Raw genomic sequence first — 14,330 nt, forward strand, 5'->3', positions numbered from 1 at the left:
TTAAGCAAACATGGGGGAGGAGCCTGGAGAGTGAAGAAATGGCCTGCTCGATTGGGGCCTAAAATGAACGAAGCTTTACGATCTCCTGAGTGGCTCAGTCGTTAAGCCTGCGACTTTCGATCGGGTCATGATCCCATGGTTCCTGAGTTCGAGCCCCGTGATCTCCCCCCCTCCCCAAAAAAAAGCAGAAGCTTTGGAACAGCGGACCTTGGAGCAGGTGGCCCTAGTCTAGGCTGGCTGCAGAGTGTGAGTGGGAGACTGTGAGTGTGAGTGGGAGACTGTGAGTGTGAGTGGGAAATGAAGAGGTAACACCAGCCAGTGAGTAGGTGGGCCTGGCCTTTGAGAAGGAGGGACCTGGAACCGGAAGCCTTCCCACGGGTGAAATAGTAAGTGCAGAGCAGGACCGGGCAGGACCGGGCAGGGATGGAGCCTGGCTCTAAGGGGCTGCTCACAGAGCCTTCTAACGCTTTTCTGTTGCTGAGTCTCCCTTTGGGAGATAGAGTGGTGTAGCACTCAACCTCCTGGGCTTTGAACTCTGGCTTAGATTCCGATCTGTTCCGTTGTGGGTTCGGCTCTGCAAAACTGTAGGTGAAGATGAAATCAAATAATGTATAAAAGGGTTTTAACCCAGGGCTTGGGACATAGTAGTTGCCTACTAAAGAATGGCAATTCCAAGCATCACTGTCTCTTCCGCCCTCCCCCCTCAAAAAAAGCATTCGTTGAGCTCCTACTATGGGCCACACTTTATTTAGGCCCCTGGGGGAATACAGTGACCACAAGACAGAGGAGATTCCCCCCCTCCTAGATTTCACAGCCCAGGGAGGCACAAATCACTAGTTCATTCCTTGGTCTCATTTCTACTAATCACCCACCACGAGCCAGGACTGCGTTGGGTGCAGACGAAGCCCAGAATGTCCAGTTGTGCCCGTCTCTGCTGCGACCTGGAAGGTCAGGGAAGGGTGCTCCAGAAGTGATTTCTGTTTCCATGAGGACAGGGTCTTCTTGGTTCACTGCCAAGTTCCTAGCGCCTAGGACAGTGCCCAGCACATAGTAGGCGCCCCCCAAAAGCTAGTTAAAAGGAGGAATTTCTGAGCTGAAAACTGCGAGGTGGGCAGGAGCCAGGCGGGAAGTACGTTCCAGGTACAGGGGACAGCATGTACCAAAACCTAAATGCGGGTAGCAGCTTCGCCACTCCGTCGTCAGTTCTTTGTCCCTTTATAATCTTCAGCTCTTCTAGCCTGTCTCTATCTCTTTGGAGTCTCCGGTTCATTCCTCTTGGTCTCTCCGTAGGCGCGGGTGCCCCCTCGTGGCGACCACAGAAGAACCGCTCCCGGGCGGCGTCCGGAGGGGCGGCTCTGGCCAGTCCTGGCCCGGGGTCCGGGTCAGGGGCCCCCGCTGGGTCCGGGGGCAAAGAGCGCTCGGAAAACCTGTCCCTGCGGCGCAGCGTGTCGGAGCTCAGCCTGCAGGGTCGACGGCGGCGGCAGCAGGAACGCAGGCAGCAGGCACTTAGCATGGCCCCAGGGGCGGCCGACGCCCAGATCGGACCTGCAGACCCTGGCGACTTCGATCAGTTGACCCAGTGCCTCATTCAGGCCCCCAGCAACCGTCCCTACTTCCTGCTACTCCAGGGATACCAGGATTCTCAGGTAAGGCAGCCCCTCCCACCCGGAGAGATCAATTCTCCCCCTTGGCAGAGCAACATAATTGCGACTCGCAGAATTCCTTGGATCGCGGTAGTCTCGGGTTTGAGGGAAGGTGTGTTCCCAGCAAGGTTCCAGGGTAGGAGAGGTCATTGCGGGAGATGGGGGATGAGGGGAAGAGGTGGCAGTGGCGGAGGTCGATGGCTGAAAAAGGTTTTGCTGGAAGAATGAGTGGGGAATGGTTCATTTCATGCAGTGTTGGGGGAAAGCACTGTCTTTGTCAAGACAAACGTGAGAGCCTATTGTAGAAAAGCGATCTTCTTGTAAGTGTCTGTTTCGTGATGAGGAGGAATTGAAGTGTCTATCTTGTTTGGGAGGAAGATAATCTGATGGATGCATGGGATCTTGTTCTGGGTAAGCGTATATTTTCTTGGAAGCAGTAGACTAACCTTCTTGAAGGTGATGGTTTGCACTGGAACGATTTGACTCTTGTTAATGGGCATAGGTGGTACTGATGCTTCTGNTGGAGTCTCTGGTTCATTCCTCTTGGTCTCTCCGTAGGCGCGGGTGCCCCCTCGTGGCGACCACAGAAGAACCGCTCCCGGGCGGCGTCCGGAGGGGCGGCTCTGGCCAGTCCTGGCCCGGGGTCCGGGTCAGGGGCCCCCGCTGGGTCCGGGGGCAAAGAGCGCTCGGAAAACCTGTCCCTGCGGCGCAGCGTGTCGGAGCTCAGCCTGCAGGGTCGACGGCGGCGGCAGCAGGAACGCAGGCAGCAGGCACTTAGCATGGCCCCAGGGGCGGCCGACGCCCAGATCGGACCTGCAGACCCTGGCGACTTCGATCAGTTGACCCAGTGCCTCATTCAGGCCCCCAGCAACCGTCCCTACTTCCTGCTACTCCAGGGATACCAGGATTCTCAGGTAAGGCAGCCCCTCCCACCCGGAGAGATCAATTCTCCCCCTTTCCTTGGCAGAGCAACAAAATTGCGACTCGCAGAATTCCTTGGGTCGCGGTAGCCTCGGGTTTGAGGGAAGGTGTGTTCCCAGCAAGGTTCCAGGGTAGGAGAGGTCATTGCGGGAGATGGGGGATGAGGGGAAGAGGTGGCAGTGGCGGAGGTCGATGGCTGAAAAAGGTTTTGCTGGAAGAATGAGTGGGGAATGGTTCATTTCATGCAGTGTTGGGGGAAAGCACTGTCTTTGTCAAGACAAACGTGAGAGCCTATTGTAGAAAAGCGATCTTCTTGTAAGTGTCTGTTTCGTGATGAGGAGGAATTGAAGTGTCTATCTTGTTTGGGAGGAAGATAATCTGATGGATGCATGGGATCTTGTTCTGGGTAAGCGTATATTTTCTTGGAAGCAGTAGACTAACCTTCTTGAAGGTGATGGTTTGCACTGGAACGATTTGACTCTTGTTAATGGGCATAGGTGGTACTGATGCTTCTGCTTGATACACCTGCGTGACAAGAGAACTTGCTTGAGTGATAGGCAGAAGAGAGGGGGAAAGGAGTAGCAGATGGTAGAAAATGATTAATGGATTAGCAGGAAATTATTTCGTTAATAGAAATGTAATGTATTCTTGGAAATACTCATGTGCTCGTGTGTGTGTGTGTGTGTGTGTGTGTGTGTGATGATGATTGGGAGAGCCATATTTATGGTGTTGCCCAACTTTGAGTAACAGTCAGTGGCACGGTCAAGTTCAACAGGTACTGCTGGGAATCAAAGGGAAAGCTCACTCTAGAAGGTAGTGGAGCTCAGCGAATACTCCCCTTCTTGCTGTCAGAGAGTGTGATCCAGTTGGGTCAGGTGACCTGTGTGTGTGTATGAGTGAGAGGTTAAGACTATTCAGAGAAGGGCTTGTGTGGAAGAATCCGTTCCTCCTTTCTGGGGCAAGTTCCTTCCTCGAGGGGTGTGCAGCCCATTTAGGAGGATCTGTTTTGGGAAGGATCTCTTCTGGGGGTATAGGAAAGTCTGTTTTGGAAAAAGAGGGAACACTGGAAGCATCCATTCTTTTGAGTGAGGTTCATGAGAAAGTCCTTTCTAAGAAAGAGGCTTCATTGGAAGTATTCCTTCCTTGGGAACAGGAGTGAGAAGTGAATCTCTTAGGGAGGAATTTATTTACACTCATCTATTCATGAGTGGCTATAACCCAAGAGTTCATTGTAGGCACTGTGGAAGCATCCTTCCTTGGGTTAAGCAATTTTAGAAAAGGGGTTCATGTATTTTGGACCATTCCATTGCTTCAAACAGGGATGGAAAGCAGGAGATTTTACCTTCGCAAGGTGGTCATACTGGAGAGGTCCATTTTCTAGAGGCAGATAAACCAATCCATTGTAAGAAGGGGTCTCTTTGGAAATGTCCATCCATGGGGTAAAAGTACTGCATGAATTCAGTGTAGGATTTATGAATGTCAGGATGACTCTTCTCCCAATGTGAATAGAGAACAGAGAGTCTATTTTAGGAAGGGGGTCAGACTGAGCTGACCCCCCTTTATAAGATGGAGATGGGAGAGTCATTTAGGAAGGGGTTTTCTGGAAGGCACCTCGTCATTTGGTGGATGAAATGGGACACTCCATTAGAAGAAGAGGGTCTCCTTGAAAATATCTATTAATAAGATGGGGTTACTAGCAGAGCCACTACATGGAAATCTCCATGGAGATGTTCTTTGTTGGGATAAGAATACTGAAAGCATCCATTGATGGAAAGGACATTACCTTTGGAATCCTCTATCATGGGAGTGAGGGTAGTAGGTGAGTCCATGGTAGTATTATTTCTCCTTGGAAGTGAGTTCAGCATGGGGTGGGGGAAATAAGGGTCCTTGTAGAAAGGGGGTCTCCCTGGAGAGTGTATACTCATGGGGTGAAGATAATGGAAGAAACCTTTGTTCAAAGGGGGAATCTCCTTAAAGATATCCATCCTTTGTTTAGGAAACATTCAGAGAAGCTATTATTGGAAGGGGAAATGTCTTTGGAAGTCCCCATTATGGCGGTAGCAGGACTGGCAAATGGGGCCAGGGGTAGGGAAATGGGAGGGTTCCTAGGAGAAAGATTTCCTTGGAAAGTTCCATTCTTTGAGGGCAAAGTTAATGGGACCGTCCATTATAGTAATGGGGGTGTGGTGTTCTTGGAAGCACCCATTCTTTGGGCTCTATGTTGTGGCAGAGAGCATTGTGGGAAGCGATTTCCTTGACAGGGTCCACCCAGAGAAGATGAGAAGACGGTGGCGTCTCCTGGAGAAATGTCTCCCGGAAAGCATCAATAATTTCAGGGAGGGAAATTATAGAACCCATGTCAAGAAAGGGGTTTCCTCATAAGTAGCCAGTCTTCCAGATAGGCGTGAGGGGCCAGTCCATCACAGGAAGTGCCTTTGAAGAGTCCGCTCATGCTTAGGAAAGGTAATTGGTGAGTCCTTTGGGGTCCCAGGAGATCTCCTTGGAAGCATCCATTCTAAGCGAGGTGATGGATGGGAGAGTCCATTGTGGCAATGACTTTGAAAGCATCCATTCCTCATGGAGCTGTGTACCTATTGAATCTTCACCTTCCCTGCAGGACTTCGTGGTGTATGTGATGACGCGAGAGCAGCACGTCTTTGGTCGGGGTGGGAACTCCTCGGCCCGTGGTGGGTCCCCGGCCCCGTACGTGGACACCTTTCTCAACGCCCCCGACATTCTGCCACGGCACTGTACCGTGCGAGCCGGCCCTGAGCCGCCGGCCATGGTGCGCCCAGCCCGGGGTGCCCCGGTCACGCACAATGGGTGCCTCCTGCTGCGCGAGGCCGAGCTCCACCCTGGCGACCTGCTGGGGCTGGGCGAGCACTTCCTCTTCATGTACAAGGACCCCCNGGTGAGATCGTGCGCGCAGCAGCTGCCGGCGCCGGGGACCTGCCGCCGCTCGGGCCGGCCACGCTGCTAGCACTGTGCGTGCAGCATTCATCCCGGGAGCTGGAGCTGGGCCACTTGCCGCGCCTGCTGGGCCGCCTGGCCCGGCTCATCAAGGAGGCTGTCTGGGTGAGTGCCTCCAACCTCCGTCCAACCCCACCTGCTCCCCAGATGCTTTCCCCAGTCTCTCTTCACTTTCCACCCATTTCGCAGTCGGGAAGGATGAAGCTACCTCCTCCAGGTTGCTTCAGGAGCAGTCTGGGCTATCCAGCCAGGGATCTCACGGGGTGCTGGAAGTGTCCATCCGCAGTGCTGGAAGAGAAGGCGGTGAAGAACCGCCTTTGCCTTTGCGGCCCTGGGATAATGGGGGAAACCATCCTGGGGGCCAGGGAAAGAGAGCGCATTGGGTGAGAGGGCAGGGGAGACCATTGTGGGAGGTGGGGAGGGCAGCCCATTGGGCCTGAAGCTTTGAACAGTTGTGGACAAGGCCATTCTTGGAGGTGAGGGAGAGCAAATCCATTGGACCTACTGATGGAAGTGCCAGCGAGAAATCATCCAGATTTCCTTAAAAAAAATTTTTTTTTTAATGTTTATTCATTTTTGCTCAAGAGACAAAACACGAGGGGCGCCTGGGTGGCTTAGTCGGTTAAGCGTCCGACTTTCGCTTAGGTCATGATCTCGCGGTTCGTGGGTTNCGTCCTGAGCTGAAGTCCAGATGCAGATGCTTAAACTACTGAGCCACCCAGGTGCTCCAAATCATCCGGATTTCTGGATGTTTTGGGGTTAAAGGCTCCATCCAATTGAGCTAGAGCTTATTAGAGGGAAGGTTAAAGAAGTGTCTTGGGGGTAAGAAAAAACTTCTATTTGAGCAGAAGCAGACCTGAGGGATATAGGCCACTTGTAATTTTAGGGCTTTGTATTTTATTTTTTGTAAGTTTATTTTATTTATTTTGAGAGAGAGAGAGCGCACACATGCATGCAGAAATGGAGAGAGAAGGAGAATCCCAAGCAGGCTCTGCACTATCAGTGCAGAGCCAGATGTGGGTCTGGAACTTAGGAACTGTGAGATCATGACCTGAGCTGAAGTCTGATCCTCAACTGACTGAACCACCCAGGTGCCCCTAGGGCTTTGTGTTTTAAAAGGTTCAGGGAGGTGAGGGGTGCCTGGGTGGCTCCGTCAGAGGAGCATCCAACTTCGGCTCAGGTCATGATCTCACACTTAGTGAGTTCCATCACTGCATCTGGCTCTGAGGTGACAGCTGGGAGCCTGGATCCTGCTTCGGATTCTGTCTCTCTCTCTCTCTCTCTGCTCTTCCCCTGCTCACACTCTGTTTCTCTTTCAAAAAGAAATAAACATTAAAAAAAAAAAAGTACAGAGAAGTGAAATTATTCTGAAACCTGAGGGTTAGGGTCCATTTGAGTGAGGAGAGGCCGTGTCAAAGAAAGTGCTTCGAGAAATACCAGTGTATTAGCTCATAAGCTTCTCTCCCTCAATCCCGCTCGCCTTGATTCTGATCTTACTGTTCTACAGGAAAAGATCAAGGAAATTGGAGACCGTCAGCCAGAGAAGTAAGAGAAATTCTGGGAAGAAGGATCTAGAGGGACGCGGGAGTGGGGCTCTTCGGGCCATCCTGCATTCACTGCATTCATGTCTTAGCGCAGGTTTCTGCCCTTCCTTGACACTCAACTTTTCCAGCTGTGAAACGGGGATTGGCCTCGGTCCTCTATTAGATCCAGATCTCGGGGTTTGGACACTGTGGTGGGGGTTGCGCAAAGATCATGGGCCCTTCTCTCCTTCTCCAGCCACCCTGAGGGAGTCCCCGAGGTGCCCTTGACTCCCGAGGCCGTGTCCGTAGAGCTGCGGCCACTCATGCTGTGGATGGCCAACACCACGGAGCTGCTGAGTTTTGTGCAGGAGAAGGTGCTGGAAATGGAGAAGGAGGCTGACCAGGAGGGTGAGCTCTGACCCAAGCTCAGGCCTGTCCGGGCTCCCTGTCATTCCCTCTATTTGGGGACTTGGGCTCCTGCCTGTCAGCCTCTGGTTCTCTCTCTCACCCCCAGGTCTGTCCTCAGACCCACAGCTCTGCAATGACTTGGAATTATGTGATGAGGCCATGGCCCTCCTCGATGAGGTCATCATGTGTACCTTCCAGCAGTCTGTCTACTACCTCACCAAGGTTGGTCTTGCCCCTCCTTCCTGTTTGACATCACGTCGTGTTGCTCTGACATCACTTCCTAGCTGGCCTTGTAAGATTTCAACTTCGCTGAAATCACGTCCCATTCACCCCAGCGCTTTGCTGTTCTGATACCACTTCCTGTTGGAGCCACCATCACTTCCTGCCTTTCTGACTTCTCTTCCTGTCTGCAACTAGCCCCTCTTGACAAGCGAACTTTACCACCTGGTCATATCAGCCTTGTCACTTTCTCAAACTTCTGTTCTCTTTTTCTTTTTTTTCTTTTTTTAAGTGTTTTTATTTTTGAGAGAGAGAGAGAGAGAGAGAGAGACAGAGCACCAGTGGGGGATGGTCAGAGAGACAGACACACACAGAATCTGAAACAGGCTCCTGGCTCTGAGCTGTCAGCAAAGAGCCCGACACGGGGCTTGAACTCATGAACCGTGATAGCATGACCTGAGCCAAAGCTGGATGCTCAACTGACTGAGCCACCCAGGCGCCCCTCAAACTCCTGTTTTCTAAGTCCACTCTTCAGTTACTGGTAAAATAGATAGATGATAGAGATGATAGATAGATAGATAGAGAAAGAGAGAGAGAGAGAGAGATAGATAGATAGATAGATGATAGATAGATAGATAGATAGATAGATAGAGAGATATCAAATAGTGCCAGGCACTGTCATTTAAACTAAAGGTCCTCTTCAATCAAGCTTCACTTCCTGTTTGGTGACTTCATTTCCCATAGCTCTGAATTCACTCCTTTTTTCCGAGCCACAGATCTTCTCCCTGGAGTGCTAATCTTGTAGGACCCGCTTTCTCCCCCAGTCCCCCAACCACCCTTGACCTTAATATTGCTTCTTGGAATTCTCAGGGTTTCAGGCTTACTATCGGGCTGGGTCTCTATCTGTAAAAGGAGAGGGGATCTTTTGGGACAGATAGTCTTTACATTCCTGAAGCAGCCTTGATTTGTGAAGCCCTTTCCTCCAAGGCTTCACTTCCTGCACATTCCTGCCAAGTGTGGCTTTATTTCTTCTTCGGCTCTGACCTCATTTCCTGTCCTTGGCCCGATCTCACTTTCCACTGGCTCACTGCCACCTCGCTCCCACTTCCTGACTCTCTATTCTTTTTCCTTCCTTTGGGAATTCTGGATAAATAATTCTTTGACTGAAGGGGGCCTCTTTGTTCAGTATCCTTAGTCCTCTGTGAGCTGTCTGTGTTGAGAAATACAAGTCCTGGGCACCTGGGTGGCTCAGTCAGTTAAGCGTCCGACTTCAGCTCAGATCATGATCTCATGGTTTGTGAGTTCGAGGCCCGTGTCAAGCTCTGTGCTGACAGCTCAGAATCTGGGGCCTATTTCAGATCCAGTGTCTTCCTCTCTCTCTCTGCCGTTCCCCGACCTGAGCTCTGTGTCTCTCTCTCTCTCTCTCAAAAAAATAAACATTTATAAATGTTTAAAAAATGGGGCGCCTGGGTGGCTCAGTCGGTTAAGGGTCCGACTTCGGCTCAGGTCATGATCCCACAGTTTGTGGGTTCGAGCCCCATGTCGGGCTCTGTGCTGACAGCTAACCCAGAGCCTGGAGCCTGCTTCAGATTCTGTGTCTCCCTCTCTCTGACCCTCCCCTGCTCATGCTGCCTCTCTCTCTCTCTCTCTCTCTCAGAAATAAATAAATAAATAAAAATAAAAATAAAATTTAAAAAAGAAAGAAAAACAAGTCCTATAAGGCACCAGAGGTGATCTTAACATATCCAAGTAACTCCTAGAAGTTTTCTTAAGGCTTGAAACTGCTAGAGACTCACACGGACAGTGGGGGGTAGGGAATCTGCTCACAGAAGCCTTTAGGTGTTGGAGGCAGAATGGGCTGCAATGCCCAGAAGTTCTACCACCCTGAAGCCTCCAGGGAGTTGGAGTCCAATCACTTGTTTCCCTCTCTGTATCTTCTTAGACTCTGTATTCAACGCTGCCTGCTCTCCTGGATAGTAACCCTTTTACAGCCGGGGCAGAGCTTCCGGGGCCCGGCGCAGAGCTGGGGGCCATGCCTCCGGGGTTGAGACCCACCCTGGGCGTGTTCCAGGCGGCGCTGGAACTGACCAGCCAGTGCGAGCTGCACCCGGACCTTGTGTCTCAGACTTTCGGTTACTTGTTCTTCTTCTCCAATGCGTCCCTCCTCAACTCGCTGATGGAACGAGGTGCGGGTCAGACCGGGGAAGGGGCAGGGAGGAAGGGACGGGAACCATGGGGACCCAGGTCGGTTCAGACATACCACAGAAGCACGCCTCATCTTTAGAGAGCAAGCTCTAGATCCCAAGCTGCAAAATCACAAGGGTCCGGGAGGCGGGAGGGCAGCGTCCACACACCCATTCCCCTCCATAACCTTCCCCACAGGTCAAGGCCGGCCTTTCTATCAGTGGTCGCGAGCTGTCCAAATCCGAACCAACTTGGACCTTGTCTTAGACTGGCTGCAGGGGGCCGGGCTGGGCGACATTGCCACTGAATTCTTCCGGAAGCTCTCCATAGCTGTGAACCTGCTCTGTGTACCCCGCACCTCCCTGCTCAAGGTGAGTTCTGATTCCTGACCTCTCACTCCCCAACCCCTCTCATCCATCCTCTGTATTCAGCTCACCCTTGACATCCTCTTGGCCTTCACGTTATCCCCAGTCCCGGCGCAGACACTGGTGGCGATGCACTGGCGGTTAGACGGAAGCCAGCCACAGGCGTTCAGAGTGCACCTGAATCCCAGTGGGACTTAGGACTAATAGTTTCCAAGGTCCCCTCCCCCAGTTCTGCTGAGTCAGAAAGTCTGGGATGAGACCAAGGAATGCGATAGTTAAAAGTCATTGAACATAAACTGTATACCAGACACTGTCTAGCACTTCTCATTGAGTGCTAAGCCTCATGAAATAGGTTACAGTTCTTTTTTTTTTTTTTTAATGTTTTATTTGTTTCTGAGAGAGACAGCGTGAACAGGGGAGGGTCAGAGAGAGAGGGAGACACAGAATCGGAAGCAGGCTCCAGGCTCCGAGCTGTCAGCACAGAGCCCGACGCGGGGCTCGAACCCACAAACCGTGAGATTATGACCAGAGCCGAAGTCGGACACTTAACCAACTGAGCCACCCAGGTGCCCCTAGGTTACAGTTCTTTACGGATGAGGACCCTGAGATTCAAGTAGGAGAAGTTCCTTGATTTCTTTGGTTTATATTTATCGAACTTTTACAGAGCACTTGATTATTAAGCACCCGACAGTGTTCGAAGTATCTTACGATCTTGCCATATTGAAACCTCATAACAGCACTTTTAGGAAGCTCCTATTCCCTCCACCCCCAATTTACAGATGAAGGAGCTGAGGCACAGTGACTTGTCAGAAGGTAAGGAGTAGTCAAGCCGGGATTTTTGGACCCAGGCAGTCTGGGTCCAGAGTCTCTGCTTTTCACCACGGTGATGATTCGGCTGTCATCTCAGTTAAGTAGAAAATTTCAGATCCAAAAATACATCCGTGGTGTAATAATGAATAATACCTGGGCACACATCACCAACTTCAATAATATAAACTAAATGTTTATTTATTTATTTATTTTGAGAGAGTCAGAGAGGGGCAGAGAGAGAGTGGGGACTGGAGAGAGAGGATCCCAAGCAGGCTCCATGCTGTCAGTGCAAACCCTTACAAGGGGCTCGAATCCACAAACCTGAGATCATGACCTGAGTTGAAATCCGAAGCTTATCCAACTGAACCACCCAGGCGCCCCACAAATCACATTTTTTTTTTTTTTAAGCTGAGGGCACACCCTTTCCCACCATCACTTTGGTGACAGCCCGGCTTCGCAGTGCACGGAAGACACTGCACAGACACCGTGGTCTACCCACTACATTGGTCCCCTCTATGGAGAGCCTCCCATTCAGGATTTCGCAGCTGCCCCATAATGACCGCCAACTTCTCCCCTCATCTTCCCACCAGGCTTCTTGGAGCAGCCTACGAACTGACCACCCCACACTCACCCCTGCTCAGCTTCACCATCTGCTCAGCCACTACCAGCTGGGCCCTGGCCGTGGGCCACCACCTGCCTGGGACCCTCCCCCTGCAGAGCGAGACGCTGTGGACACAGGTGAGGAAGGATGGGGACAGAAGTAGTGGAGCTCTCAGCCTTTTTCTGGCCTCAGGACCTAGGAATCCATAGCCCTTTACTCCTTCTGACCCAAGATTCTGGATCCTTAATCCTTTCTTCCTTCAAGATCTAATAAGTGATGAACCCCAACTCCCTCCTCCGCCAGAATACGGGATTTTGAGCCCTAGCTCTTCCTTTCCCCCGCCCCCCCCAGGGTTCAGGCCCCCAGCCTCTTCCCTCGACAACCTCCCCTTCTCACCCAGGAGTTCGGGCCCATCCACTAAGGAATCCGAAAAACTAAGTTCCCAGACCTCCTTTCTCACAGACCCAAGAACGCAACCACCTCGCCCGTTTCCCAGGCAACGGTGGCTTTTCTTTGTCTGAACTACAACTCCCATGATGCTTAGGGGACTCCCAAGACTCGTGTTTGAGTGCGTCCTGCTCCAGGAATTGCAGGTTGAAGTTTGTCCTTCCCTCGGGCGTGACGCAGCCTCTCCCCAAACTGCTGCCTCACGCCCACTTTCAGAACTTGACGCCGTCGCCTCTGTCTCCTAGGGGACATCTTCGAAAGCTTCTCCTCCCATCCTCCCCTCATCTTGCCTTTGGGCAGCTCACGGCTGCGCCTCACCGGTCCTGTGACGGACGACGCCCTGCACCGTGAACTGCGCAGGCTCCGCCGCCTCCTCTGGGATCTTGAGCAGCAGGAACTGCCGGCCAATCACCGCCACGGACCTCCCGTGGCCACGCCTCCTTGAGGACCAATAACAAACGAGCGCGCGAACCTTGAAAATTCTCTGGCTTCCGCTCCCGGGTGCCCGCCTGAGCTCAGGGCTCTCTGGGAGTTGTAGTTCTTGCCCCGCGTGGAGTGCCGGGAGTTTGAGTTTTCGGGTAGTAGAGGCTGGGACAGCGGGAAGATGGGCTTGGGGTGTGCGGGCGAGGAGCAATAAAGGTATCTGTGGTATTGGCGACGCCTCACTTAAGACTTGTTAAGACTTGGGAATGCTAGTGATGATGATTTTCTGCGGATTAGAGCACCAGGTTCCTCGACGAGAGCGTTGAATTCTTGCGAGTCCGGGGAGGTATTTATAGCCACAGCCTCAGCTTGCCCTGGGGCTTGTAATCCAAACCAGGAGCCCTGGGGCCTCCCACGCATTTCAGGACAGACCTCAAAGCCGGGTCGGCCAAGAATCAGGCCCTCTGTCCTGCCAGTGGGAACCAGCCATCTCTCCCTTGGACCCCAAAGGCCATTCTCCAGCCCTCTTCTCCCTCAGACCCGGGAGTCTGGGTCCCCAGCCCCCGTCTGGACATTTCTGCTTGTCGGTCACACTGCCGAGTCCCAACGCCTCTTGTCTTGGTCCTGGCATCCCTCCTTCCTCACACCCAGAAGTCCAGGCCCCAACCCCCTTCTCCCTCGGACCCAGGAGGCCAGATCCCCAGCCCCCCTCCTCCCTCAGATTCAGGAGTCCGGAGCCCCAGTTTGAACTTTCCACTCCCCTAAATCCGACTCCCGCTGCTGCGTCAGGGAAAAAATAAGCGACAGGTGGCACCTGCCCGCGGGGCCGGGTCGCGACCACCTGCTCCCGCTGCTCACCCGGCGCCCCTCTCCAGGCACCTGCTTCTGTCAGTCCGCCTGCCGCTGCCTCGCCTGAGCCCCACAGCCCCAGGACGCGGAGGAGAGACTCAGGGAACCCCGACGTTCGTCCCTCCCCCGTCCCACCCAGCCCGTGCTCCCGCCCCTTCGCAGGGTCCCGGGCGGGGCTCCTGTCTACCCCGCCCCGTTTCACAGGCGTCCGCTCGCCCTACAAACGGGTGTCCTAGGCGGTCCCAGGCTGGTGGGGCGGAGCCTGCTGCCTCCAGCTAGACCTGGGGACTCAACGGCCCCGGAGCACTTCTGGCCGGAGCCCACCTGGTGAGAAGCCCCTGGGGTGGGGCTGGGGGGAACCCGCCTTAACTCCTCTGTCACCTCTCTGGTCCCAGTCCCTTCCTCACAGATAATGGCTGACACCCACCCACTCCCTTCTTGAATGCCGGTGGCAGAGACCCTTCCATTCCCCAGGAGCCTACTAGATGTCTTTTCCCTCTTGATCAAGGGTGTTGAGTCCAGTCCCTTCAGAGTACTGAGCTCTGTCTCTTCACCCCCTTTTCCCTCCCTCTCCTTTTACAGACCCGGGTCTGTTCGTTCCTCCCCTAGGCTCCAGGAGCTGGGGCCCTCAACCCCCTTCTCCCTCAGACCCAGGAGCCTGGGCTCCCAGCCCCTGGATCCCTCCCACCCGCCAAGATCCAGAAGTTATGGTTCAAGTCCTCTCTTATTCCTAAGTCATTTACCTGCTACGTTTGCATGTGGGGACAGCCTCCTGACCTCCACTCTGACCCTGCCTCCTGGGGGGTCCTGCCCTCGCCTCGGTCCAGGTCACCATCACAGCCTTGGCAATGACCCTCGCGGCTTCCTCCCAGCGCTCCCAAATCATTCGCTCCAAGTTCAGATCTGGTGAGAGGATTCTCTCTGTGCATGTAGGGAAGGAGTCTTCTGGGCCCCGGGATTGAGTACT

The 14,330-nt window shown here is 53.2% G+C and overlaps 2 protein-coding genes across 3 annotated transcripts in view; both read left to right on the plus strand.

The window, feature by feature from the left end:
• Window positions 1–12,890, plus strand: part of RASIP1 (Ras interacting protein 1) — a 15,224-nt gene extending 2,334 nt beyond the window's left edge. Inside the window, 12 exon segments of the mRNA XM_077747164.1 lie at window positions 1,291–1,646; window positions 1,695–1,755; window positions 2,202–2,557; window positions 5,182–5,470; window positions 5,473–5,639; window positions 7,042–7,079; window positions 7,314–7,465; window positions 7,572–7,687; window positions 9,627–9,870; window positions 10,067–10,239; window positions 11,634–11,781; window positions 12,337–12,890. Coding sequence (XP_077603290.1) covers window positions 1,291–1,646; window positions 1,695–1,755; window positions 2,202–2,557; window positions 5,182–5,470; window positions 5,473–5,639; window positions 7,042–7,079; window positions 7,314–7,465; window positions 7,572–7,687; window positions 9,627–9,870; window positions 10,067–10,239; window positions 11,634–11,781; window positions 12,337–12,536 — 2,300 coding nt within the window. The 3' untranslated portion in view covers window positions 12,537–12,890.
• A 735-nt stretch (window positions 12,891–13,625) lies between these two features.
• The window catches only part of MAMSTR (MEF2 activating motif and SAP domain containing transcriptional regulator), a 13,777-nt gene continuing 13,072 nt past the window's right edge, over window positions 13,626–14,330 (plus strand). For both annotated transcript variants that reach the window (XM_077747495.1, XM_077747494.1), the window contains exons 1-2: window positions 13,626–13,690; window positions 14,132–14,269. In XM_077747495.1, the coding sequence (XP_077603621.1) occupies window positions 14,212–14,269 (58 nt within the window). In that variant the 5' untranslated portion in view covers window positions 13,626–13,690; window positions 14,132–14,211. The remainder of the gene's footprint in view (window positions 13,691–14,131; window positions 14,270–14,330) is intronic.

Source organism: Crocuta crocuta, unplaced genomic scaffold, assembly GCF_008692635.1.
Source record: "Crocuta crocuta isolate KB4526 unplaced genomic scaffold, BGI_CrCroc_1.0 scaffold334, whole genome shotgun sequence".
NCBI lineage: Eukaryota > Metazoa > Chordata > Mammalia > Carnivora > Hyaenidae > Crocuta > Crocuta crocuta.